Source organism: Aspergillus eucalypticola (genome assembly GCF_003184535.1).
Source record: "Aspergillus eucalypticola CBS 122712 chromosome Unknown BO83scaffold_5, whole genome shotgun sequence".
Classification (NCBI taxonomy): Eukaryota; Fungi; Ascomycota; class Eurotiomycetes; order Eurotiales; family Aspergillaceae; genus Aspergillus; species Aspergillus eucalypticola.
In genome coordinates this window covers 324,219-351,409 of record NW_020290279.1, presented here as the reverse complement: position 1 = coordinate 351,409, position 27,191 = coordinate 324,219, and the positions used below count along the sequence as shown (strand labels likewise).

Sequence of the window (27,191 nt, the reverse complement as noted above, 5' to 3'; positions counted from 1 at the left end):
CCCAGGATCCAAGTGCCAGGCGTAGCATAAGTGTCAGCAATTATGAGATACCCAAGTTCCCTCGATGAAATTAACTGAAAGTAATCAACAACATGATCACGAGCTGCATTTTCATACAGAAGAGTAGTCAACTTTGGGGAAAAACAAAAAAAAAAAAAAAAAAGAGAAGAAGTGGTGTTGGAGTCAGGTACAGAAGAAGGCGGTGATGGGACTTTGAATATTTTAGCTTTGGATGGCTCCAGCTCCGCCAACTTTCCCCGGAACCCCAAACTGTCAGCCTCTCCAAGTCATACTGTCGCGGTTTGAGAGACAACAGCACCTGCAGCCCCCGAGAGTTCCACCGGCGACTCCCAGGGAATTCTCACAAGCATGATCCTATCGGCCTAACCGTCACATTCCTTTGTCGCCCGCCATGTCGGACACCCGCCCACGGCTGGCGCTGTCACGATATCGTCCCATTCTCTACCTGCTCTCCGGGGTAGCCGCCGCCTACGCGATCGTCTACATCCACAACTACATTTCCTCCTCTCCTCCGTCGCCTTCCCGAACTTCCCTCCGACGCCGCAGAGCCGTCCGTCGCCGGCGACGGAGAAGCGAAGCCAGCAACGCCAGTGACCATCCTGTTGACGACACCCCGTCGACGCGAGCTATCGCGCACCTGGAACAACTGGAGCGCCAGAATGGAGTTTACGGAACATTTCGCATCGAGACAGAGGACGGAAGGCGCGTGGAAAGTGGCCTTCTCCCGTCTCTTCTCGCAACCCGGGACCAGCTCATGGAGGAAGTGGGGGTGCCCCAAGCTCATGCGGAGCGGATGCGCGAGATGATGGAAGACACATTTCTGGAATCTTTTCTGGCACTGGACTTTCCGCCCACACATTTCATACAAGAAGGTTGCCCGGAATGGGAATACTTGATGGTAGAGCTCCAGCGGCGGGGGATCTCGCAGGCCGGAATCGAGAGGGCCTTGATGCGATTTAATGCAGACAATAACTACGGGGAGGAGTTACGGCGGCGGAGACAGAACGGCGAGAGGGTCACTTTGTCGACATCGACCTTTCCCGAAGAGTCGCCGCCGGCGCCGAATATGGATGGTGGGGAGACGGTGGTGGATGATCAGAGTGTGTTTTCGTGGAGGGATGGAAATAACGATGCCTCGCCAACGAGAGAAGGGCAGAATCTGCTCAACTTGCTGTACCATATTGCTGAGGACCAGGCCAGACGGGACGGGTATATCCATCGCGGCGTGACTTGCAATAGCTGCGGAGCCATGCCCATTCAGGGTATCCGGTACAGATGCGCGAACTGCATCGACTACGATCTGTGTGAAACCTGCGAAGCCATGGGAGTGCACATCAAGACACACCTGTTCTATAAGGTCCGCATCCCTGCCCCATTCCTGGGCAATCCTCGACAGTCTCAGCCGGTCTGGTACCCTGGGAAGCCTACCATGCTGCCACGCAGCTTATCTCGGTCTTTGGCCAAGCGCCTCATGAAGGAGACGAGCTTCGAGAATACCGAGTTGGATGCGCTTTGGGACCAGTTCCGCTGCTTGGCCAACCATGAGTGGGAAGAAGATCCGAACAAGCTCTACATGGCCATCGATAGGAAGACATTTGACCGGTGTTTCGTGCCGAACACATCCATCCGCCCACCGCCGCCTAGCCTGATCTACGACCGCATGTTTGCCTTCTATGATACCAACGGAGATGGTCTGATTGGATTCGAGGAGTTCTTGAAAGGAATTGCCAGTCTCAACAATAAGAGCAACGACGAGCGGCTACGGCGCGTATTCCGTGGCTACGACATTGATGGTGACGGCTACATCGAGCGGAAAGACTTCCTACGGGTTTTCCGGGCCTACTATGCACTGAGTAGAGAGCTGACTCGAGACATGGTGGCAGGTATGGAAGACGACTTTCTTGAAGGCGGTGCTCGGGATGTTGTTCTGGGAAGTCAGCCGATCAGCTCGGCCTTTCCTGGCAGCATTCCCTCCGGGGAAGCCTCGAGGACCGGGGAGGGTAAGCGTCTGAATCAGGACGGCGACATGGAGCTCGTGGACAACGAAGGGATCGTACGAGCAGACCGCGCGGATACTGCAGACCGACACTCGGTTGTTGGAGACGCTGCAGTGCGAAGCCAATACGGCAGCGTGCGACCCATGTTCCCAACTGCGGCTCGCCTTGCGACTCCGTCCGGATCTGGCGTGGCTCATACTTCAGGAAGCAACACTAGAAGAGAAATTAACGGTGACGATGGTAGTAATATCCCTGACGATGTCTCCAACTCTTCCGGTGCCAGCGACAGGTGGCCTCCGCCGGAGCATGTTCGAGACTACGATATCGTGAACGCGCTTGGATATCATGTGCCATTGAACGATATCACTGATCCAGTCGATCGAGCCCGTGTTGGTACCGCGGTCTACAACAGAATGTGCGCTCAGGACCGACTCCGGGTTAACATGGCTCGCAGCACGGGCATCCACAACCGCTGGCAGCGCAGACGGTTCTATACTGATGAGGAGGACGGCGCAACTGTTCCGCCTGGCTATCGCAGCGACATGGACGTCGATGGCCTGAGCGAGGATGAGGACGAAGATGATGTCGACGAGCCCCAACCCGAGTCCCACCCTCCATCTCCCCGATCTCGCTCCTCCTCCAAAGTACGGTTCCAAGACGATCTCACCGACGACTACGACGTGCGCTCCAACCCGTCAACCTCATCTCGCAGCATCCTGGTGGGTGAACGGTGGGGCGGGTTTGAGATTCCAGAGGTCGAAAGAGATGTCGGCAAAGAGATCCTGTATCAAGTCACCCAGCAAGGATTCAACGAGCTGCTCGACCTCCTATTCAAGCCGAAAGAGGACCTTCTTATGGAGGCCTTCCGGACCCGGGCCGAGCGCAAGATGTGGGCGCGCGAAATCGAACAAGTCGAGCAGGCGGAATCCGGCACACAACTTGCACCGGAGCAAACCAACAACGAGCCGGACGAGCATCCAGAGTCGTCGATGGTCAATCCATTCCGTGACCATTCCCTGGACGAACTGCTCAGCCGGGCAGGCTACTCCGTCCGCAGTCCACCTCTCGAGCCCGTCCAGGACGGTCCAGTTCTTCCCCCTCCCACCCCAGACCTGGGTGTACCCAACGACGATGTCGTCTATCTCGGCGTTCCTGAAGTCGAAGAAGAAGGCGACGACGAAGAAGAGGCCATGAACCCGCGATCCAGCCACGACTTCCTCCGCACCCTGGGAACAGAACACACACCCATGTCCCCCTCCTCTCACGCGTCCACCTTCGAAGAAGAAGAAGACGACGACGAAATAGTCAACGATGACGAAGAATCATCCCGACCCCCATCCACCGTATCCTACTACGATCCCACCCTCCCACACCACCGACCCAACGAACCCGACGAGCCCTACCACAACCACCACGACGACTCCGACCTCATACTCTCCAGCAGCACCAACAGTCCCGCCTTCCCACCCCAACAAAGCCATCACCTCCCCGCCGAACTCCGTCTCGAACCCACCGCTACAACCTCCTTCCCAGCCCCCACCTCCCCCTCCATCTCCTCCCCCGAAGCCGAAGCCACAGCTCCCAAACTCTCCCCCTCCCCTATCCACCCCCTACCCCTCCCATCATCGTCCTCAGCCCCTCCTCTCGCTCGACAAGCCAGTCCGCCACGGCCCCCATCCAAGGCTCGCATCGCCCATCTCGCTTACCTAGAGAAGGTCGAGCGCGAAGCCAAGGAACGCGGCGGCAGTGGCGCAAAGCTTAATTTCTCGGAGTTTGCGCAGCGGATGGCGATGGATCGCGGTCGTGCATTGGCGTTTGTCGCGAGTTGGATTGAGATGGCTAGTTTTTAGGTGTTTCAGCTGTGTTAATTTTGTGGAAGGGTGGGTTTGTATATTAGGTTTATTGTGTGTGAGAGAGAGAGCGCATGATAGTTTGGAAATGGTAGATAATTTTTCATCACTTGATTCAACTAATCATACTACTTACCTTTTCTTCTTCTACCTACTGCTTTTATCTTACGTATTAAATTGGTAGGACAATACAATCAAGAAGTGATATATATACATCGCGTCCAAAAAGGCATCATCATATAGCCGATATAACCCATTTCATGCATACTATATTTATTACACACAAAAACACCTATAAAGAAGAAGAAACAGCGAACGAAACAACTCTAATCCCAATACTTAATCAACCCATCCAACCCACCGGTAACAACCTTACTAGTTTCCTGCGGATGCCAATCGAGACAAGTAGTCGCGCCACCTTCCTTCCCACCAGCCAAAATCTTATGGTACATTTTACCCGTCTTCCAATCCCAGAAGCAGACATAGCCGCCACTATCACCGGACGCGATGAACTGCCCGTCAGGGGAGATCTTAATATCAATGGCGTAGCCGGCGTTGTTGTGGCCGCGGAAACTCTTCTTCCGGTTCTGGCGGAATTTGTCTGTGGCGCCGTACACGACGATCTGGTTGTCGCCGGACTGGAAGGCGACGTATTTGCCGTTGGGGTGGGGGGTGGCGCGGGTGAGGGCGAACATGTATGGTTCGGCGATGAATTTGATGGGGACGGGAATGCCGTATTCCCAGGCGCGGAGGGATTTGTCGTCGGAGGTGGAGATGAAACGGCGGTTGTCGTCGACGAAGGTGATGGTGTTGATGGCTGCCAGGTGGTGGTCGTATTCTTGGACCAGTTCGCCGGAGCGGGTGTCGAATTGCACGATCTTCTTGTCGGACATACCGGCCAGGAATTCGTGGGAGTGTTCGGCGCCTGGGTTGAAGCGGATGACGTGGGGGGTTTTGCCGGTGCTGAAGCGGCCGAGACATTTGCCGTATTCGGTGTCCCAGAGCTTGATTTGGCGGTCGTAGGAGGCTGTGAGGAAGGTGGTGCCGCTGGGGTGGAAGTCGGTGTCTGTAATGGCCTTGGAATGGCCGGAGAAAGTGCGTAGCAGTTCGCGTGAGTGGTAGGCGTCCCAGATCTTGGCTTTGCCGTCGGCGGCGGAGGAGAGGAGGAGGTGGCCGGAGCGGGGGAAGAAGCGGAGGGAGGTGATGGCCTTGGTGTGCGATTTCCAGGTATGGATGAGTTTCTTGGGGATGAAGTTCTTGACACTGCCGGGGTCTTTGCGGAGGTCGATGTCCAGATCTTGAGGAATATGCATGTACGTGCGGCCCAGGTAGTCGAACTGCTCTGTGCCGTGGAATTCGGTGGATTCGACCTTGGTCGTGTCGTCTTGGTAGTCGGTGGCTTCTTTGCTCATGGCAGGCATGGCTGATGGGGCCAGGTCCTCCTCTTCGTCGACTTCGACGTACTCCTCGTCGCTGGCGAGTTCGCGATCCTCGTCAGCGGCCTCCTCCTCGTAGAACTCCTCGCGTTGGTATTTCGCCCATGGGCCGAGGTAGGCACCTTCACCTTCAACGATGCTGGGGTCACCCTTCTTTTGCCGCTTCGCGCGCAGCGCTGCAGAGGCCTCCTTGGAGGGCTTCATCTGAATAACATCGCGGCCACCAAATTTGGCGGCGCTATCAAGATTGCCGACAAACTGGCCCGGGAGACCTGGGTTGCGCGTGTAGCCTAGACTCTGGAAGGTGCGGTGTTGCGCGGCGAAGGTCGCCTCACTGATGGCCGCTTCCTCGGCGAATCCGGTCGGGACATTCTTGCGCTTGAGGCCGTTTGCCGGTCCGGCAGGCTTGAAGGGGTTGACGGGGCCTTGAGACGGCCGGGAGAGATCATCGTAGGTAGCGTTGTAGGTGAGCGCGGTGGATGAGGTGTTAGCGAGCATCATCTGCATATGCGCTTGATCCTGTAGGTTTGTTAGATACACCAAACATTTCCGAATTGGGTAATCATAGGGGATTCATTGCATAGCAGCGATCTCAAGAGAAACTGGGGGACCAAACCTCTGTGTTCACTTCTGGCGCCGCGACAATCGTGGTTGCTGAGGGCACCGTAGGTTGGGTTTGAGAGGGCTTCGCCGAGTCATCGTCGCTAGACTCGTAGCCGGCGCCGAGTAATGATGCCATGATTGCTGCGATGGCTGTGATTCAGGGAAGAATGAACAATTTGAACTTCCCCGATGCGGCGAGAAATGAAGTGGAAGCAAGCTTGGTTTCTACGATCGGCAGAAGTCCCACGCCCGACTTTTACGGAAGGCGGAAACACCGCCCGCGCAAGATTCTCCGGCGGACAACCAACCCTATCTACTACTATCTAAACAGCTGTTCTTCTACAAGGAATCAAAATATCGTACGCGCACATTGTCACACCGCTGAGGTATATACAGCACCATTATTGAAGACATTAACAGGAAATTAGCAACATCAGAAACCCAAGGAAAGTACACTAAGCAAACAAGAACAACTCAAGCAGCCTCTCCGGCGTGCTGCTCCCAGGCGATCGGATTACCTCATCTATCGCCTATCTCTCTTCCGTAAACCTCAAAAAAAAACATCAAGATCTTGAGACTTCACGCGTTCGCTGTCATCAATGATATGCTTTCATAGTCACGTCATATACAAGGTCTCTTCTGCTGCACGCGCCGGCACACCGACGACAGTGTCAAGCAGCCGGGACAAGAGGCGCAAGTTGCGTCGGGATACAGCAGCGAGACCGATACTCGCAGAACCATGCTCCGTCCAATCTTCCCTAGCCAAAGGAGAAGTCAAGACAATCGCACTACATGACACTTCAGCCCGGGCGGCCGTTGCGCAGTGCGTGTTCCGTCTTGCCACGAAGTCAGTGAGACTCGTCGCGGATCAGGGCGACGATCATGCTGTAGAGGTAGAAGAAGAACATCAAAAGGTGGAAGCCCAGCTTGATGAAAGATTCCTGCAATGTGTGTCAGCGGTCGGTCCGCCTTGAATAGCGGGATTGAAATGATGCAGTCTAACCTTCTTGTGCACGTTCAGCTTGCGGAAGATCTCGGTCGCATCCAGGAGGTGCTGGTTCTCGTAGATCCTGTAGAAAGGGCGCTTGTGTTAGTTGGGCTACACCATGGCGGAGCTGGAAGGACAGCATTACTTCTTCGCGTTGAACGCCAACAGAGGCAGATTCAGGACGATGGCGACCCAGTAGCCATTGATGATGAACAGGAAGGTCAGGAAGGCGTGAACGGCGGCCTCGGGCACAATGTAGGCGTTGAGGCGGTTGCAGAGGTCAATGGGGTTGATGTAGTCACTGCGGGAGCGAACCGGGATGGTTAGCTGGTTGGGGTTCCATCACGCTGTCGCAATCCATGGCGAGCTCCCATGCGGCTCACAAGAGCTCGTCCACGCACACGACAAATACCGGCGAGACAAGAGTGAGGATAGAGACAAGGACATACCATTCCAGATCGCTGTACATGATAGTAAAGAAGACCTGCAGGAACAGGTTGACGGCGTTAATCAACACCGCCAGCAGATAGAGCCAGGCTTCACCGGACATGGTGGGCAAGATGGAAAAGAGATGCTCGAAAGACTCGAAAAGGGTGCTGACAAGAGGACAAGGGGGAGGAGAGGAGCGGAGAGGTAGCCGTGCTCGGGGGCAGAGAGATAGAACAGGAGGAAACAGAGGCGAAGGGGGTGGAAGGTGAGAACTGAAGACGAAGGAAGTTGGACTTGATTGTGGATTCGAACCGATGGGGGAAAGCCGCGATTGGAGCTGGCAGGCGGTGAGGCTCTTCCGGGGGAGTGACCCGCGATCTGCTGTCAAAGTCCGTGGAGTTGGTTACTGATGACTTTACTTTGCAATCTCGACTCAGTATTACGAGTTACTGCTATCTATCTGACACGGGGAAATCAGGGCCATAACCCCAGTGTGCGCAAGAAAAGCAATTATGGTAATGACCGCAGACTATGCGCCTGTTGATGCTCAGCCGCTATCGGATACTAGTAATCGCGGCGGCATCGGCCACTATTGCCAATCACCACCACTGCAGTATCGATTACGAAAGCTTTTGCTGCAGAGCTTAGCAAGCGTATGATAACATCAATGCAAAGGTCTACCACTATTCAATGAAAAGTATGCCAAATGGCGGTATGGGCACACTTAGCATAGCATAGCATTTCTGCCACATAAACACATGTCGATGACGTGGGGAAACACGTGCTTCCATCCGCATCTGGCAGCTTCTACTGGCCAGCCCGCAAGTCCGCATTATCGCATCACCATCACCAAGTATATGCAGTAGAAGCACCTTCAGTAATTGACCTCTATTTACATAGATATAACCCATCATGAGCTAGATAACGGTGCAATGGAGATCCGTGGCAAGAACAGGACTAAAAAGCAGAAAAAGGAAGAAGACGTCGTATCAGAATGCTCATCACGGAATCAATACCAGTACACAAAAACAACCATAGCCCGTGGGCTGCATAATAAAACAAGATCAAGTGTGTCGGCATAGATAATCGCCAACACCTTTATCAGACTATCACCGCTTCTCAACTAGCAGAATATGCATCGCGCCATATGCGATTACGATGAATGCACCCGAGATGACGGCCAGTCCAATGACATCGGTCCACAGAGCTTGTGTATCAAATCCAAAAGCGCTCAGAATGGATGCACCGGGGACTTCAATATCGAGGCCGTATTTATGATCAATCAAGGTCAGATACGTTACTTCATTGACGATCAGAGCCTCAAAGCCGTAGTGGAAGATGGAAAGCTATCAAGAGTCAGTAACTTGCACAAAACTTGTATCGATACAGCGACAAAAGATTCGTGGATACTCACAGTTTGCAGCCACAAAGCAGACTTGGGAATGGCGTCGTGGTTGAGCAGGAGACCAGCGAAGAGTAGACTGAACAGCATCACCAAGCTCCCAATCAAATTGGCCACGCCTCCATCCCGGAAGATGATACCGATGAACAAGCAAATATTGGCGGCCGCCAGATTGAAGAGAACAAGTACCAAGATGAAACGGAAGAATTCGCCCCAAGCCGGGATCAAGCCAGTCATGGGATACACAATGATACCCATGATAATAGGGGGGAGGAGGCGAAGGGGCACAATGTCAAACACCACCTTGGCCGCAAAGTAGGTAATCGGGTGGTAGTAGCCATTAGCTCGCTCGCGTACAAACAGTAGCCGCTCTCCAGAGAATACCGTTAGACTGGTAAGCGTGCTAAATCCAAACAATGCGAGAATGAAGAAGAAAAGACCCAACCGATTCTGGAAGCCCTTGATGTCGTCGGTCAAGCCGTAGAAGAGGTAACCGCACAGAACAGCGAGCAGGATAGAAATGGCATAATGCGTGAGCATCAACATGGGATTCCGATACAGGTTACGCCAGGTCCGTTGTGACAGGATCAGGAACTGTCGCAAAAGGCCAATGCGAGCGTATGTCTTGCCGGTTCCAGTAGGAGCAGACGTCAGCTCGGGGTTGGTATACCCGTTCGCCACGCGTGCATGCTGTATGGCCGCCACGATCTCATCATGCACGGAGCGTGCGATGTCCGATGCCGCATAGTTTGCAACCAAGATGTCAAGGTCTGTCTGTCCGGGGGCCGCTGGAAGTAGCTGATCAGGGTCATCCATGATTTGAGATGGAGCGGTGCCTGTTTGACGAGAAAGACGCAGCCATTGCTGATTGTCCTCGACAGCATCATCCAATGGCTCATCTTCTTCATCGGTTTTCGGGGTAGGGGGAGCTTCGGGGTCCTTCTTGCGCGAGTAGAGCTGTCTGTCCTGTTTCTGTTTGAGGGAGACGCGCCGCTTACTCTTCGGTCGCCGATTCGCATCGAAAGTACTGCTGCTATCCTCGAAGCTCGCGTTGGATGCACTAGCCACAGATTTGACAGCTCGCAGGCTGCTTGACGCCGTCTTAGGGGGATCGACCCGCACATCTAGTAAGGGGGAGTTAACCTCGTCGCTGTGAGAGCGGGTCACGCTGGCGTGCATCGTGAGGTCGACAAGATAGTCAGCAATGTTGAAGCCTGGTGGGCAAGAGTAACCTGAATGGTCGAAGTATCTTTGGCAAGTGGAGAATGGTCCAGAATAGACGGTCTTTCCTTTAGCTAGGAGAATCAGTCGGTCAAACAAAGCAACAATGTTGGAGCGCGGTTGGTGAATAGTGAAGATGACAGTGCGATTGTATGTTTTTGCCAATGTCACCAAGCACTCAATCACATTGAATGCGTTGTATGCGTCCTATGTAGCTAGTCAGAAAAGCACAGTGTTGGTTGGGCTGATGCATCTTACCAATCCACTTGTAGGCTCATCCAAGAAAAGTATACTCGGGCTAGTAACCAACTCGCATGCGATGCCAACTCGGCGCTTCTCACCACCCGAAATGCCCCGACCTCTGCCTTCCTCAGATCCGATCAATTGATCCTTGATATGGGATATTCCAAGTTGCCTTTCAACTTCAAACACGCGCTGCTCCTTCGCAGCCCTGCTCATGTCTCGCGGCAACCGGAGCAACGCACTTGTCAAGATGGTTTCGTGCACAGTCAGGGTGGGGAGCATAGTATCTTCCTGATCGACAAAACCAATCATACCTTTGAAGTCATGGTCACTGATCTTCTCCCCATTGACATAGAAATCGCCACGGACAGTACCCCGCTTGTTCTTCCGAGCAAGGATGTCAAGGAAGGTCGTCTTTCCTGCACCCGAGGCGCCCATGATGGCTGTGATCTGACCAGGCTGAGAAGAACCCTGAATGCCACTTAGAATCTCCTTTCCGTTCAAGTAGTACGAGACACTGTCCCAGTACAAGGCCGCTGGTTTGTGTTCTGCCAGGAGCTTGGCCGCTTCGTCGTCCTCGTCGTCCGAAAGGGGCAGCTGAATGCGACCAAAATACGACCTGCGTGAAAGATACCATACAGACAGAATGACAGCAACGACGAAGAGGGCACATCCCGCGATGACGCCGGCGATAAGAGGGGTGTTGATTTGTTTGACCGGGCGCGTGTAGCCAGGAACATCTGTCCGATACAGACACTCGCCGGCATTGCAATTCAGAGTAATACTCTTGTCGCCAAAAACAGCTTTAATCAACTCGTCCATAGCTGGCTCCTGGAACGTGCTACCATCTTCCGGACTGCCACCCTCAGTGGAGATCGAGGAGAACGTAGCAGGTCCCGCGATTGACTCTCGAAGAAAATCGCCGATATCGATAGATCCTTCCTCGCCACAAAGCATGCGTCCTGGGATACACTCGCAGTTGATGTTTTCGCATGTGTAGTGGGTTTTGTTCTGACTATGAGTAGTCTCCAAGCCCCATTGGCACTTATCCAATCCACAATAGAACGATTCTACCCGGCCCACCCAGAACTGAAAGTTGCAGGTCTGGTCTTCGGCCTCGCAAGAGAACGTTACCTGTGGCTTGCGCTCCTTGAGCTGATCAAGGATCTTGCGATTGGTCACATCACACATCTGAAAGTTCTCTTTGACAGTAACACCCTGTTTGTAGCAAACACCCCCTTCACCTTCTGGCATCATCGCATTGCATGCATCATCCGTTTGGCACACGTTGCAGTTGATTCCTTCCCAGCCATCTTCGCACGAGCACTGGTCGCCCTGGCGGGGGGACCTCTGATGGCCATCGGCCAGCGACCCACACAGAGGCTGCGCGCAGTCATCGCCACCAAACCCTGGTGGACAGACACATTTCCCAGTGAATTTATCGCAGTCAGCAAACTGGGCGCATTGGAACGCGTCTAGTTGGCAGTTGAAGCACGGCGGGCAACCGTCTGGACGATCGTCGAGTGCGGAGAAGAGCGGAGTTACGAGGGCGGCCTCGGAGTAGTTGCTCCGTGCTGCGACCGTAGAGGCCGAGAGTGAGAGTGTGAGGGCGAGGGATAATTGGAGTGACGATGGCAGCCGCATGCTGGCGCCAAAGTGCGAGAGCTGCCTTCGCACTTGAGTTAGCAGGTAGCTGGCAAGCTGATGGGCTGTCGGACCGAGAGACCGGGTGCGGAGTAAGCAGCGACGACAATGAACGCCTGAGAATCACGATAAAGGATAGCACATATGGATCCAATCTAAAGGACTGTAAGGCTTCCCTGACAGGCTTAGGAAAACAGAATATCCACCAACGTGATTGTACCGACAGAAACCACAACCAAAGAGCCACGAAAGGAGCGGTAAAGGTGGGTGGGAAGAGAAGAGGCTGGATGGGGAAACCGGTTGAGGCGATGACGAGGGCGGAGAAGCGCTAACCTGTGGCCTGACAGCCTGGGGCACCCACCCAATGATAGCCCGGCGCGATGTGGCATTATCGGGTACCTACCGCGACCTATGTTGCTTCAAAGTAACTACGGCATATGTTGTTCTACTGTGGATCATACTGTCACCTACAGGGCGCAGTGGATATCAGTAGGATGGGCTCGAATATATTCCGATGGTTCATGTTGACAGCAAGCGTAAATTAACCGGTCATTCGCTGGATTTGCCTGGCTTCATCCACTTTCTCCTCCGTTTCACCCAATCGGGAAACCCCATATTCAACTCTCACGTGACTCGGTACCTGAATTCCACCAGATATAAAGGAAAAGCATTCCGACTCATTGAGTCATTGTTGAGAAAGGCCCGTATTGTTGGTAGAAGTAAACGAGTGTCTGTCCTCAAAAAAGCCTTCGCGATGGTTCACATCAAAGAGTTCGCTGTGGAACAAGTATGACCCCTCCCCACCTGGACAACCCCGCATATTTATAACTAGATGAAAGCTAACCGTACTACTCTGTACAAGTGGATGGACAAATATGAAACCACAGCCAAATACAATGTGGCAGAAACATGCTGTGCGTCAATCTCATTTAATGATCTCCGGGAGCTATCGGAGGACAAGTCCGACCCATTGGATTTGAGCATTAAGCTCACCTACGGAGCTATTCGTGGGTCGGAAAGACTCCGGGGAAACCTGGCAAGGCTGTACTCGGATCAAACACCGTTGCCATCGGACAATGTCTTGATCACTGCTGGCGCCATCCAAGCCAATTTTCTCCTGCTCTATACTCTGGTTGGGCCCGGCGACCATGTTATCTGCCATTACCCCACATACCAGCAGCTCTACTCAGTCCCGGAATCGCTCGGGGCTGAGGTGAGTCTGTGGAAGGCGAAAGAGGCAGACAACTGGGGGCTGGATATCAATGAACTCAAGAGCCTTATCCGTCCGAATACCAAAATGATTATCCTCAAGTTAGTAAACCCCTCGAATTCCACTGACCGGCTTCTCTGATCACGATATGTCGCCGTACAGTAACCCTCAAAATCCTACCGGAGCGGTGATACCCCAGGAGACATTGAAGGATATCATTGAAATAGCTCGAAGCTCGTCCATCATTGTCCATGCCGATGAGGTTTACCGCCCGCTGTATCACTCTGTCCAGGAAGGCCAAGCCCCGCCATCGCTCCTGTCTCTAGGATACGAGCATACCGTAGTGACTGGCTCCATGTCCAAGGCATATAGCTTGGCAGGACTCCGTGTTGGATGGATTGCATCTCGCGACCGCTCAATTATTGAGGCCAGCGCCAGCGCCAGGGACTACACAACCATTTCTGTCGGCCAGCTGGATGATGCTATTGCCAGTTACGCGTTAGCCCCCGCGTGTGAGCCCAACCTCATTAAGCGGAACCTTGACTTGGCCCGCCGGAATTTGGCAATCTTGGAAAAATTCATCGAGTCACATCGGTGGGCATGTGACTGGGTTAAGCCGCGAGCAGGTACAACGGCATTTGTGCGTTTCAACAACCAAGGCCTTCCAGTGGACGATGTGGCCTTCTGTGAACAACTGCAGGCCAAGATTGGGGTGATGTTTGTCCCTGGAAGTTCATGTTTTGGGGAAGGAGAGGATTATGAGGGATATGTTCGGATTGGGTATGTGTGTGAGACGGAAGTGTTGGAACAAGCCATGGAGGCGTTGCGATCATTCATGGATGGGGAATATAGGAACGTGCCGGTGAGGAGCAACCGGACTTAGAGATCTGCTGAGTAAGTTAGAGAATGAATTCAATAGTTAGCCAAGCCAAACCTGCATGTAGCATGCATTGACCGGTAAAGATGAAATCAGGTACAACCCATGCATCAGCCCGTGCATCAACCCGAACATCAAAGTGACTTAATTAATAAGTCTGGCCATAGTTATTGCTATAAATGTAGTAGCGATGGATGGAATTAGCCCCAACGGAGGCTTATTTTCGGTTATTCCCACAATTTCCACGGACCCATTGGCCGGTTCAGCCACCAGCCAGCTTGGCGTCTCCACCTGATCAACTGGTTTCTTGTTGGACCATTGAATTACAATAGTTCCAGGTTAGTGGAGACCGTGACCAGCTTCATTTGATGCACAACCCATCATAGCGCTTGTTCCGTCCAGCCGAGGTAACTCTGTTCACCCGCTCCTCCTCCACGTAAGGACATACTTACTAGTACTTAAAGGTGAATTGATGACAAGGATCTTGTTGGCTCAGCCTCATGGCTGTCAACTAAAAGCTCCATCGATGCCAACTCGCGCTCCAACAACTTCTTTGTTCCTCTGCTAGTATTTAATACCCCGCGCGCATCCTCATTTCCGGCTCATCTGCTCGTCTCCTTACTTCCCTTCCTTTTCCCTTTCCTTCCGGTGACCACCAACGGGTAGACCATATCAGTGTGCCGCTTCTTCCGAACCATCCTACGTAATCAGACAAAATAACCCCCAAGATGTCTGCGATACCTGGTCTGTGAGCTCCCTATCATAATTCTATATGAAGTATAGCTGGTATTTCGGTACTGACTAGATGATCTACCAGATCTCCCCGTCCCTCTCCCGATCGCCGCTTCGGCGCTGGTAGCCACGCTCGCATATCTAAATGCCAAATTCTCTCTATTCCAAGACAAGCATACAATCTCGTCCATGCTCAGTATAGCTAGTAACTCCAAGTCCTCTGAGCGAACCGATCGGGTCAATTTCTTCTATGTTCTGGAGCAGCATGCCCGCGATCCGAAAACCAAGGATCGGCCGTTCATCGTCTACAATGGACAGAGCTGGACATATCACGAAACGTACGTGCTGGCGCTGCGCTATGGCACCTGGTTCAAGCAGGTTCACGGAGTCAAGTCCCGGGAAGTCGTCGCCATGGACTTTATGAACTCCTCGACGTTCGTCTTTATCTGGATGGGTCTCTGGAGTATTGGCGCTGCGCCCGCCTTTATCAATTACAATCTGACAGGGCAGCCCTTGACACATTCTGTTCGGGCCTCAAGCGCACGACTGCTACTCGTTGAGGAGGAGCTTCGCCAAAAATTCACGTCCGAACAACTGGAGTTGTTTGCTTCTCCTGACTTTCGAGACGGAGGTGATTCGGTCAATCTGGTCTTCTTCACCCCCGAAGTCGAGGCTCAGATCCTCGGAATGGAGCCTACGCGAGAAGATGACACAGCTCGGAGCGGTACTCAGCTGCGCGACATGGCCACGCTCATCTACACGAGTGGAACTACCGGCCTGCCCAAGCCTGCGATTCTTCCTTGGAGGAAGGTCTGGGCTGGTGCTGTAATGACCAGTACCTGGCTGAAGATGACCAAGGATGACCGGATGTTCACGGTACGCTTCTTTGCTACTCCTGCATTATCTCTCAACAATACTAATCTCATCATAGTGCATGCCTCTTTATCACTCATCCGCAGCCATCCTCGGTCTCATGCCGTGTTTGTGGACAGGATCGGCCTTGATCATCGGTCGCAAGTTCTCTGCTCGCAGCTTCATGCGGGAAGCCGGGGAGAATGATGCAACTATTGTGCAATACGTGGGTGAAACCATGAGATATCTCTTGGCAGTACCGCCCGCCATCAATCCCGTCACCGGGGAAAACCTAGACAAGAAGCATAAGATTCGCCTGGCTCTGGGCAACGGCCTGCGTCCAGACATTTGGAACCGGGTGAAGGAACGGTTCAACATCCCTACGATTGCCGAATTCTACGCCTCTACCGAAGGCCCAGGCGGCTTGTTCAACATCTCCTCCAACGACTTTACTGCGGGTGCAATTGGCCGTAGCGGCTTTCTCACCAGCATGATCATCGGTCGCAGTGTCGCTATTGTTGAAGTTGATCAAGAAACCCAACAACCCTGGCGCGACCCCAAGTCTGGTTTCTGCAAGAAGGTCCCGCGGGGCGATCCGGGCGAGTTGCTATATGCACTCAACCCGCAGGACCCCGGAGAGAACTTCGTCGGTTATTACAAGAACAACAAAGCCACGGACGGCAAGATACTCCGCGACGTGTTTCGCAAAGGTGACGCCTACTACCGATCCGGAGACTTGATCCGATGGGACAAAGACGGTCGGTGGTACTTCTCCGACCGTCTAGGTGACACCTTCCGATGGAAGAGCGAAAACGTGTCCACCAGCGAGGTGGCCGAGGTGCTGGGCGTGCATCCGGAAGTGCACGAAGCCAACGTCTACGGAGTGGCGTTGCCAAACCATGACGGTCGTGCTGGCTGCGCCGCCATCGTTCTTCAGCAACAGACACGCTCCGAGGATCAGACCGTGGTTCTCCCTCCATCTGAAGAGAGTCTAAACAGCCTGGCCGCGCATGTGGTGAAGAATCTTCCGCGTTTTGCTGCTCCTCAATTTATCCGAGTCACGGCTGAGATGCAGGCTACGGGAAATAACAAGCAGCAGAAGCATACTCTCCGGACACAAGGAGTGGATCCTGCGCTGGTTCCGGCGAGTGACCGGATGTACTGGCTCCAGGGGAACCAGTATGTGCCGTTTGAGGCGAAGGATTGGGACCGACTACAGGCTGGGCAGGCCAAGCTGTGAGCTGGTCCAGTTAGTGTTTTCTGGATACTAGAAAATAAGTGTCGATATCAATAGCGCTGTATCTTGTTAGTAGACGAGTATCATCTTTGTTTAAATTAATGTGCTGTATCAGTTGTTGTGAGTACTACATCATGGGTGTCATGATACATAAGAGTGTGTGAAATGTGAAACTCGAATATAGTTCTGCGCATACTAGCAGTCTATTAATATGATATAGTGAGTAATATCAAATATCCTCCGAAAAGCAGCGTTGGAAGGTGCCAAACAAAGCTCCTGAATAAATAGTCTCCAAAACAGGGACATGTTAGATAGTGTAGTAGGTCATCAGTCAATCAATCGCTGGGATGATTCCATTGGCGCTATATGATAGATAACCCTTACAGTGTGTCTCGATCCCGAGGACGAGGAAATAAAATGGAAACAGACAAATTCGATCATTCTAAGTCATTAAGATAATACATCAGTAGATAGTTGGTCAACATAATTCAAATACCGCTTTCTTCCACTTGATCCTTGTACGATTTCAAGAGCTTCGCGGCCGCCATATGCCCATTTTTTTCAGCCAATTTCACGGCACGCCGATATTGCCGTTCACCATCTTTGCCTACCAGCGATGCTCCTTCGTCAAGAAGTAGCCGAAGCATGTCAATTCGACCGTGCTCTGCCGCTCCCTCCAAAGCTGTTCTACCATTGAATTGTGCAGGAGCAGCATTTTCGTCTGCGTCTAGGTCGATGAGCTTGCGAGCAATTCCCAGGTAGCCTTGAATGGCAGCAATCTGCAACGCGGTGGCTCCGCCATCCTCTGATGGTGCACTGTTGACATTGGCTCCGTGGTCAAGAAGGAAGTTGATCAGGTCCATGTTTCCGTTGTTGACCGCATGTTGTAGCGCCGTGCGTCGACCCGTGCCCTCCCCTAGGTAGTTAATATTGGTTTGCGGGTTTTTGACTAACCGTTGAACTATGGACACCAGCTGGTTCTTGACCGCAGCCTGTAGAGGAGTGAGAATCTCACACCATTCTAGTATTTCGTCATCATTCTCATTCAGCGCGCCGGATAAGTAAAGCTTAATCTCTTGATTCATGTCCACCACCTGCTCCAGGATATCATCAATTAGCCCAGTGCGTTGCCAGATAACGGCCATTGTCAATGCACGGCCGATAATCTGATTGTCCCAGACCCAAGATTGGAGAAGAGTCTGAAGAGTTGATCTGTCATCCAGTTGTGCCGCTAATTCGAGGACTGATTGCGGGTCCTCGGGCGTGAAATCCACTCCTTCGTACCATCCCTGGCGGTATTGTTGCGGTATCCCTGTTGGTTCGATACCTACATCGAGTAAGAATTCCATAGCTTCTTTTTTGCCCGTTGCAATCGCCAATCCGATCGCGGTGGGAGCTCTCCCAAGGAAACCGGTCAGAAGGTGACCCAGCAGATCAATGGCACCAAGGTACACCGCTGCAGCAAGGTCACAGTCGGTCACTTTGGCGCCACGTGCCATGATGATCTCCACGAAGGAAAGGGATTTTGCTTGGATTGCGGCTTGCAACGGCGTTTCTGGACATCCAAAAAGATCAAGCATAGTGGGATGTCCGTCGACATTAATCCGATAAGCAAGTAGCCACTGCGCCAATTCAAGCTTTTCAATGTAAATTGTACGGGCCAAAATTTTTCCTCCACATACTTCGAGGATGTCTTTCAGTATACCCCTTTCTTGTAGATACATTGCGAGTTCCACGTTTCCGATTCCTCGGAGCTTTGGCCCAATTAATGTAGCCCCGGCGAACTCCAACATGCGAATAAGCGTTGGATCTCCCTTTTCAATGGCTGCCGCAAGCACTGTTCCGGGCGCATCACTGTAGACTTCATTCAACGGTGCACCTGCTTGGACTAGCATATCAACAACGCCGCTATGACCGTTCTGGATGGCAAGGAGGAGAGCTGAAGAATTCTGCTGTTTATCTGAATAGTGCATGTGTGTCTGAGCGCCACACTGTATCAGGAATCTGCTCATCTCCACGTCTTTTCTCTTGATAGCACGCTCAATGAGTGATAGGCCCCAGCCCTCAGGTGCAGGTTGAATGTCAACACCTGCTTGGAGTCACAATCGGGCTATTTTTATATCACCAACCTCAATAGCCAGGGTAAGAGGTGAAACATAAGGCAGCCCATCTAGTCTGGGATCGACGTAGACACAAGACTGGAGCATTGTCTGAATAACCTGCAGATTCTTTCTTCGGACTGCAAGCCCTAGGACTGTGGTCACACCAAAGTCTTGGTCAAAATCAATACTCAACAGTGCATTTATATCTGCCCCTCTAGAAAGAAGGAGGTTGACCGTCGTAAGATTGTCACACGCCACTGCCCGCGCCAAGGGACTAGGATCCTGCCATCCGCATCGTGCATCCACGTCGGTAACTCGATCTAGTATCTCGCTAAAGAGGCTCAAATCGGCCATTTCTGCGGCAGTTGCGAGACAGGATGGAGTGGCAATTGCATTATGGGACAGTAATAGTCTGGTTGTCTCAGAATTCTTGCATTGGAGTGCATAATAAAGCGGAGGACAGTCGTTGTAAGATAGGTTGATATTGGCCCTGTGAGACAGAAAGAGTTCGACGGCCTCAATGCCACGATCACCACTTTCCATCTGAGCAGCAAATTGTAAGCATGTAAGAGGCCCATCGTGAGATGTGTCGACCCGACTATCCGGGTCCATTCCAGCCTCCAACATCATTTTCACAGTGTCCAGATCCAAGTGTCGCAGTGCACTGGCGAATAGTCTCTCTGCTATGGCCTCTGCGGTGGGCTCCCGAGTTGATAACAAGATCTCAATGTGCTTCTTATTCTTCCAGCCAGACGCATGGAACAATTTCATCACATTCCGGTCACGGCCAGCCATAGTTCTTTTGGATTTGCCAGTTGGACCGTGGGAGATGAAGTTGTTAGACAACAAGAATAGTTCCAAGTTAAGACTCTCTGTTGTCGTTCGTGGGGTGTTGCATAACCTTGTGGCGTGGGTACGATGCTGGCCATTGAACTCTTCTGGCATCAGAATACTAAGTCCAGTCACTATACGGGAAAGGCTATTGATATTGGGTGGGTGGGACAGCGTCTTCCAAGGATATCGAGCCTAGTCGTTGCATCAAGTCTCGGTTGATGTTGTTTGTCAAAGCACCAGGGGATTGTGGCGATGTCACAGGGAGGGCGGACGGTAGCGACGACAGATCTATACAACCGTTCAGGTCAGCTTTGCAGAAGAGGGGAGGATAGTCCCATGAACATACTATCGTCTCGTCGAGGCTCGAGCAGCTTGGCAAATTGCAACCATGGAAGAGAGTGATTCCAAATGAGCCGCATACTTGGCGTTGCAGGAGTACAGATAACAATTCCTTCTGGAGTGCTGGGAGAAGGAGCTAAGACTGTATTAGCTGCCTGGGATTCATGTGAGCAGGATGATATGGGGACACGCTGAACAGACCGTTTGGAAGGTTATCCACCGTCGAAACAAAGGTTCTGTTGTATCGAGACTTTTTCAGCTTGCTGGGGGGAAATTTAACCCCGTCGACATACACTTCGCTCTCTTTCTGGTGTTCCCTCTTTCTCTTGTCGATTCGCCGCCCGATGAACTTGCCCTCCGCTGGGGTCAGAGAAAGATTTTCTCGCAGGCCCCATCTCTTGAAGTACTTTCCGTACTGTGACTTCCTATTTTGATATGAGATTCTCTGTGTCTGTAGGTGCGGCAGGGTAAGAATGCACTGACCTTTCATCGAACCCGTACTTAGTTCGCATATACTCCATGACTTCGTTTAATTTCTGGCCTTCATGGATATAGAGACGCTCCAGTTTGGGCCGGTAGGACTCCCAGATGGTGTCAGCCATGCTTGGATGTTGTGGTCTTGTGCCTGAGTGGTAGAAGGAAAAGCGTTCTTTCCGGTGGGAGTCAGCCTGGTACTTATTATAGGGGAATAAATGGGGTTATTATGGGGGATGATGAGGTCAACAAAAAGGGACCAAGACACGAAGACCCGCTAGAGCAGTAAGCCTGACGAATCAAGGCGTGGGCGGGGAGGTACCATACCCTGCCAGTCTCCTTCCATCTATTGGCGGTTCCAGAATCTCGATGCACCTTCTTTAGCCCTGCCAGGGGGCTGCACGAATAGAATCGACGTCAGCGGAGCGCTGCGCCATGTTTGGCGTTTTGCGGTGGGGTTTTCACCCAGTGACTGGTCTGGTTCCGTCCAAAATCTTGGGCTGATAGACCGTGGGCCGTCACTAAGATCCCGGATGATAACTTCAAGATTCGTCGCTCCATCTATACAAAAACACAGCACGAAGGCCCCTTTCTAGGATATAAAAGGGCACCTTTTCTAATGACCTCTGCCCAATTCCAAATCATCAAAGCACTCATTGAGACCTGAATCATCTCTTTCACCATTACCATTACCCATCCGAATTCATCATGGAGTGGTCGACCAGTTCTTTCCCAGGGCCCCAAGAGGATACCACTAGTACTACTGCTGGTACTCATCCAGACCGCCTCCCCATCGGTCAATTCCTCTTTCCCCAGTCATCAGCCGCTCCAGTGCCCCAGCCAGCAGACTACTCTATGTTTGCAAATCACCCCTATGGGGCCTTTACCTCGATTGCTGGTCCTCCCTGTAGTATTGAACCTCATGTATGGACAGTCAATCCGACGGGGGGTCTTTCAAGTGAAAGAAACATCCCACCACAAGGCGGTGTGGCGCAGACTGCCCAAGCGCCTTTTGCCTATGATGAAATCCCTGCCGAGTCACTTGATTTGTTGTATGCTTCCACTCGTATTACTAGTGGTCAGCCCCTGCCACTACCAGGAGACTGGAAGGATACCAATGCAGATACGAACCCAGCCTGGCATGCCCCCAATAGCGCCATGAGCCACCAGCTACACCCAGCTCCGGGAAGGTATGCGGCCCGCTTCATCTACCATCAACATGGCACATTTAACGATATAATCTTTTTGCAGTAGAATCCCTCGTGCCCCATCTAGGGCTCGTAGCCCGCCAACATTCGAATGCAAATGGGAAGGCTGTTCCAGCTCCACACGTTTCAGCACTGAAGGGGACCTTGTCCGCCATCTTAAATCAATCCATATCTCCCCCGATGCGTATTCCTGTTTAGTTTGTGGCCAATCTTTTGGTAGGAAGGATCACCTCCGCTACCACCGGAGACGCCGTCATTGTTGCTTGGTCTGAGACTCTCTGTACATTATTCGTGTTTCATGTTGGTATTTCCTGTATTGTTCTTCTCTTCACTTATTGCTTCTTCTTCTTTGATTTTTACTCCGTACTATCTATATATATACCTTTTCGGGACCTTATTAGCTGCTTTCTCATTTCATGTTTTCCTTACTATCTGATATATATCCATTTTGAAGAGAACAATATAATGAAAAAGAATTCGATTTTGTATCATCGGCGCAATCTTGATGAACAGTATCCAAGGGACTTATAGGTCTTTCATATATACTATTTAGTATTCAACAAATTTACCGTACCAAGTATTATGGAGAAAAACGAAGAAACAAAAAGTGGGGTACCCATGTCAACATACCCGTTCGGCGAGCATTCAGCGTGACACTAGGCAACTGTATTGGCAGTCCAAACTTGGCAAAAATCATCGGACAGCCACGTTGGACACCTATCAAGTGGTCTAGGTAGTAAAATTTACGGAAAATCTTGGAATTATCCCTACGCAACCCCTTCGCGATGTATCTAATACATGATTATATCAGCGGCATAGTGTGGATTTTTGACTAATCACTACCGTAGGTCATTGATTCCCCTCTTTCTTAACTGTTGTCGCCACCGAGGTAAACTAAATACTGCTTATCTTCGGATCCCGATCCATAGCTTTCGGGCATCACTGGCCTATATTTTCTTCCAATACTTTGTCGTGTGGACCTTTTGAGAGAATGTCCCATGCATGACCGGGTGTAGCAGAACTCTTTCCTAACGAAATTTCTATTCTATTCATTCAGTACCAAATTGCACCTTAAGCATCTTTGAGATCTGCCGAGGCCTGTGCTACCATACCATAATTTCCATAATAAAGTTCGGTGTCATCTCTCGCAGACCGAGAGAATGCGGCGGCTAAATGGCGGAGCCATAAAGGCTACTCGGAACATAGCCTCTCGATCCCGGTCTCGGAAACCCCCAGCGACCCGAGGTACAAAACCCCAGCACTTCCGAGACAACGCCCTGTCAAGCTCCCCTCTCACTTTCACCACGATCAATCAATCAATCCAAATCATCATACACTCCCAATCACAATAAAACCTAACCACGATGTCCTTCCCCTTCCTAGCCCGCTATTCCACACGACCCCTCCTCCGCCCGCAATCCCTCCCTCCGCAACTCACCCGCACATTCTCCAACCGCCCAGCCCTCCGCACCTCCGCATCCGCATCCACCATCGCAACATCCTTCCTCACGCGCTTCCAATCCCTTGGCCCACAAACCCGCACTCAAACCCTCGACGCAAACCAACTCCAACTCCTATCCCTAACACTCAACCGACCCTCTCTATTCCCCAACTCTCCATCCCTATCCAACACCCCGACCTCCCTTCCCACCGGCACGCCCTTACCCGCCGGCTACCACCTCGTGTACTTCACCCCCGCATTCCTGGAAAATGAGCTCGGCGCGGACGGCACAGACACCTCGTATAACCCTGCGTCGCCGTTCACGCGCCGCATGTGGGCTGGCGGGGAGGTGCATTGGCCGAGGGGGAGAGATGGGAAGCCGAATTACCTGAGGGTGGGGCAGGAGGTGCAGGAGTCGACGAGGGTGCTGAGTGCGGAGCCGAAGGTTGTGAGGAAGACCGGGGAGGAGATGATTGTTGTAGGGGTCGAGAAGGAGTTTCGGAATGAGGATGGGGTGGCGGTTCTGGATAGGAGGTGAGTGGAAATTGTCTTTGTGAGGTTGGAGATGGTGCTGATAAGGATGTATACAGGAACTGGGTCTTCCGCAAAGCTCTTACCTCGCCATCGCCTACGTCCTCATCTACGCCTCCAGCGACGAAGGTGTTCAACGGCCCGGCTAGTTCGTCTACGGAGACGAGTGACAATGTGCATACGCGCACGCTGCGCCAAACGGCAGTGACATTGTTCCGATTCTCCGCGTTGACGTTCAACCCGCACAAGATCCACTATTCGACGCCGTGGGCGAGAGATGTCGAGGGTCATAAGGATATTGTTGTGCATGGGCCGTTGAACCTCATTTCGATTCTGGATTTGTGGCGCGATACGAGGAACAATGAAGGTGGCGAGTTGGTTCTTCCGGAGAAGATCTCGTATAGGGCGACAAGTCCGCTGTATGCGGAGGAGGAGTATCGGATTGTGTTGGAGGATGGAGGGGATGGAGTTGGGAGGGTGCAGATTGTTGCGCCGGGGGAGGTGGTGGCTATGAAGGCGGAGATTCAGTAGATATAGTAGAGTTGTCGTAGTTATGTAGATATTCTGTCTGTTTGACCGGGGACAGGGGTATACTGTGATTACTATAGCCATGTGCAGATGATGTTACATGAGGATACCAGTGACATACCCTAGAATAAAAATATAGCAATCATCTACTGTATAATACTACTGCTGTCTTCGGTAAATACCGATGTAGCAATTTACTATAACTTGTCTGCTCCACTCCACCTCAAAGTAGGGTTCGGGCTTAGCTCCGGAGATAACGACTCCACCCCCATCCTTATCGCCATCGCGGCAGCCTCCATTCCACTTCAATTACGCTCGAACTCAACTTCACATTCACTAACTATTAACCACAACTACCCCACGCTCCACATATCCCCCCTTATACTTGGTACATAGTAGACCGACTACATACTCTATTAATCGACATATACGGGAATCAAACGGTTATGGAAAAGAAACGCACCCGCGTGCAACTCTCATGCACAGCCTGCCGAGCCCGCAAGTAAGCAAGCGGCAACCCCTCCAATCCCACATTCCTCCCTCTACCTTCAACCATCAACACTTATTACTCTATGATATAACGCATACCAATAATAATAATTCATGCAATAGGTTAAAGTGCTGCCGCACGCACCCCTGCACAAACTGCCTGAAGCGCAACGAAGGCGGCACTTGCACCTTCATCGGGCGCGGCCCCCGCGGCAAGACCTCGAGTAATGGACGGACCAGCCCGACGCAAGTACAGGATCGGTTGCAGCACCTGGAGAATCTGATTCTGTCGTTTACGCAGCAGCAGCAGCAGCAGGAGAGGTCGAATAGTGTGGGTGAACACCAACAGGTGATTAAAAATGGTGGTCAGACTACGCCGGCATTGTCGGTGCCACCGTCATTGGCATTTGGGGAGGTACAGCAAGAGCAGGACGGAGACTCGGAAACTCCGCCTCCTGATCCCGGGAGGTTGGTGGTTAGGGAGACGGGCATGAGGTATATTGATGGGGCGCATTGGAGTGCGATTCTTGAGGAAGTAAGGCCGTCCTTTCAGATTGTGGGGTGAGTTGGGTGAGGCTGATGTCATGCAGATTAGTGGAGTCAAGGAGTATCTAAGGGAGAATGAGGAGTTGGGGTTGTCTGATGAGGAAGGGGAAGACGAGGAGATGGTAAGGCCGTCGAATGCGCCAACGCTATTACTTGGGCTGCATCAGGAAATGACCATGGACGAGCTGTTGGACGGGTTGCCGGCTCGGCCGGTCGTGGATCGCGTCGTGGCTATGTTTGTCGGCCTTAATGAGCCGACGACAGGTAGGCGTCGCTATTGTACCGGTCCTTAATAGGTGATGCTGATGGGATTAGTGATGGTGCACTTTCCTACTTTCCAGAAACAGGTATGCTGACCCAATTGAGTGGGAGATGTAAAGGATGCTTGCTGACGTGCGCAGTATAATCAATTCTGGCAGAGACCAAAGGAGGTTCCCATTTCTTGGCTGGCACTGCTGTATGCGGTTCTCACAATAACAATGTCCGTGTATATGCGCACCGGGGAGCCGCTACCGGCAGAACTTGGGGAAGCGGATGAAGCCGTTCAGCGCCTCAGGCAATTGACCGCGCAGTGTCTAGTTCAGTCAAACTACACCGTCCCGGGGCGTTTCAAAGTGGAGGCTCTGTTCTTCTACACAATGTGCGAATTCTTTCGCAGCGAAGATGCCCAAGTCGGAGTATCTTTCCTGCTGAACATGGCAATTCGGCTTGCTATGCGGTCAGGGTACCACCGGGATCCGCAACACTTTCCAAATATCTCACCATACGAAGGCGAGATGAGGCGTCGGGTCTGGGCTATCATGCGTCAACTGGATGTTTTGATCTCGTTTCAGGTTGGGGTCCCGCGGGGTATACAGGACTGGCAGCAGGACGTGGAGCTACCGCGTAACATCTCTGATGAGGAATTCGGGGAGTCTACCGTCGAACTGCCGCCATCCCGACCCGAGACCCAACTCAGTACAACTGCATATATCCGCGGAAAGTCACGAGTTATGGCCGTATTTGGGAAGATCTCGGATTTAGCGTACTCGCGCGATCCTATGACATATGATGAAATACTGGCCTTGGACCGACAACTGGAGGAAGCTCGGGACCTTGTGCCCACTGCATTCAAGATACGCCCTCTTGACCAGTGCTTCGTGGATCCATCATACCTGATTCTGAGACGATACACACTGGAAATCTTGTACCAGAAGGCCCGCTGTGTGCTGCACCGGCGCTACCTGGGCGAGGTACATACCAATCCCCGCTATGCCTACTCGCATCGGGTTTGCATGAGCGCTTCCAAGGACATCCTTCGTCATCAGGCGGACATCTACCACGAGACTCAGCCGGGTGGACTTCTTTACCGCGACCGACAATTCCCGAACTCACTTCAGACCGCAGATTATTTGCTTGCCGCGATGATCATCTGTCTGGAGCTGTCGCAGAACCCTACCGGCACACCGACAAGAAGCACGGACGAGGACGTAGCGGCAGTTACCCGGAGCCGGGAGGAACTGCTAGCGACCATTAAAACGTCACATCGGATCTTTGAGCAGCAGCGTAGACGGTCGGTAGATGCACAGAAGGCATATGTGGCACTGACAATCATGCTGCGGCGAATTAATTTCCAGCAACAGGAAAGCCAACAATTGACTTCCGGTAAGTGGCACGGGATAATCCGAGATACATCGCCAATGAGTGCAGCACAACCACCACCATATGGAAGCTGGAACGGGCAGCCATACTCAGTTGGAGTGGATCCAATGGGAATTACCCCAGAGTATCAGTCACTCGATGTGATCGGAGAGATGCTCGATGCGCCAACCAATCTCGACTGGGTAAGTGAGCCGCTGCATCTAATTTTGAAACTAGCTAACTGGCGTAGAATCTCTGGGACCAGCAGATGCAAAGTGCCGCCAACATAGATGTGGGGTTATGGGGGGATAATATACCAGAAGCTGTAAACATATAG

General features: G+C 52.2%; 8 protein-coding genes across 8 annotated transcripts; 4 read left to right on the top strand and 4 right to left on the bottom strand.

Moving 5' to 3' along the window:
* Nucleotides 1-296: 296 nt before the first annotated feature.
* BO83DRAFT_434941 (EF hand domain protein) lies at nt 297-3,935 on the top strand. Its single transcript, XM_025535849.1, has one exon. It carries the CDS (start codon nt 413-415, stop codon nt 3,866-3,868), a length of 3,456 nt encoding a protein of 1,151 aa, XP_025391023.1. The 5' UTR covers nt 297-412; the 3' UTR covers nt 3,869-3,935.
* A 132-nt stretch (nt 3,936-4,067) lies between these two features.
* On the bottom strand, nt 4,068-6,109 carry BO83DRAFT_406046 (WD40 repeat domain-containing protein). The gene is made up of 2 exons (XM_025533859.1): nt 5,921-6,109; nt 4,068-5,823 (listed from the first exon to the last, which is right to left on the bottom strand). The coding sequence occupies exons 1-2, from the start codon at nt 6,041-6,043 to the stop codon at nt 4,195-4,197; spliced, it is 1,752 nt and encodes a 583-aa protein (XP_025391022.1). The 5' UTR covers nt 6,044-6,109; the 3' UTR covers nt 4,068-4,194.
* Nucleotides 6,110-6,265: 156 nt separating this feature from the next.
* On the bottom strand, nt 6,266-7,612 carry BO83DRAFT_375813 (cornichon family protein). The gene is made up of 4 exons (XM_025530554.1): nt 7,345-7,612; nt 7,041-7,196; nt 6,911-6,977; nt 6,266-6,848 (listed from the first exon to the last, which is right to left on the bottom strand). Exons 1-4 carry the CDS (start codon nt 7,443-7,445, stop codon nt 6,756-6,758), a joined length of 417 nt encoding a protein of 138 aa, XP_025391021.1. The 5' UTR covers nt 7,446-7,612; the 3' UTR covers nt 6,266-6,755.
* A 387-nt stretch (nt 7,613-7,999) lies between these two features.
* On the bottom strand, nt 8,000-12,092 carry BO83DRAFT_332049 (putative ATP-dependent permease ADP1). Its single transcript, XM_025528291.1, has 3 exons — nt 10,206-12,092; nt 8,739-10,154; nt 8,000-8,670 (listed from the first exon to the last, which is right to left on the bottom strand). Exons 1-3 carry the CDS (start codon nt 11,832-11,834, stop codon nt 8,434-8,436), a joined length of 3,282 nt encoding a protein of 1,093 aa, XP_025391020.1. The 5' UTR covers nt 11,835-12,092; the 3' UTR covers nt 8,000-8,433.
* A 444-nt stretch (nt 12,093-12,536) lies between these two features.
* On the top strand, nt 12,537-16,899 carry BO83DRAFT_332045 (putative long-chain fatty acid transporter). Its single transcript, XM_025528290.1, has 6 exons — nt 12,537-12,621; nt 12,697-13,145; nt 13,207-13,906; nt 14,260-14,272; nt 14,739-15,529; nt 15,585-16,899. Exons 1-6 carry the CDS (start codon nt 12,589-12,591, stop codon nt 16,743-16,745), a joined length of 3,147 nt encoding a protein of 1,048 aa, XP_025391019.1. The 5' UTR covers nt 12,537-12,588; the 3' UTR covers nt 16,746-16,899.
* A 331-nt stretch (nt 16,900-17,230) lies between these two features.
* Nucleotides 17,231-20,619, bottom strand: BO83DRAFT_459556 (ankyrin; the record flags this gene model as incomplete). Its single annotated transcript, XM_025537178.1, has 5 exons — nt 17,231-18,831; nt 18,868-19,809; nt 20,025-20,140; nt 20,311-20,442; nt 20,501-20,619. 5 exons carry the CDS (start codon nt 20,617-20,619, stop codon nt 17,231-17,233), a joined length of 2,910 nt encoding a protein of 969 aa, XP_025391018.1.
* Nucleotides 20,620-21,199: 580 nt separating this feature from the next.
* On the top strand, nt 21,200-22,089 carry BO83DRAFT_414806 (uncharacterized protein; the record flags this gene model as incomplete). Its single annotated transcript, XM_025534591.1, has 2 exons — nt 21,200-21,681; nt 21,743-22,089. 2 exons carry the CDS (start codon nt 21,200-21,202, stop codon nt 21,969-21,971), a joined length of 711 nt encoding a protein of 236 aa, XP_025391017.1. The 3' UTR covers nt 21,972-22,089.
* Nucleotides 22,090-23,014: 925 nt separating this feature from the next.
* BO83DRAFT_406042 (putative C6 transcription factor) lies at nt 23,015-27,191 on the top strand (the record flags this gene model as incomplete). The annotated part of the gene is made up of 8 exons (XM_025533858.1): nt 23,015-23,674; nt 23,731-24,198; nt 24,812-25,223; nt 25,279-25,498; nt 25,550-25,581; nt 25,636-26,878; nt 26,924-27,057; nt 27,105-27,191. Exons 1-8 carry the CDS (start codon nt 23,064-23,066, stop codon nt 27,189-27,191), a joined length of 3,207 nt encoding a protein of 1,068 aa, XP_025391016.1. The 5' UTR covers nt 23,015-23,063.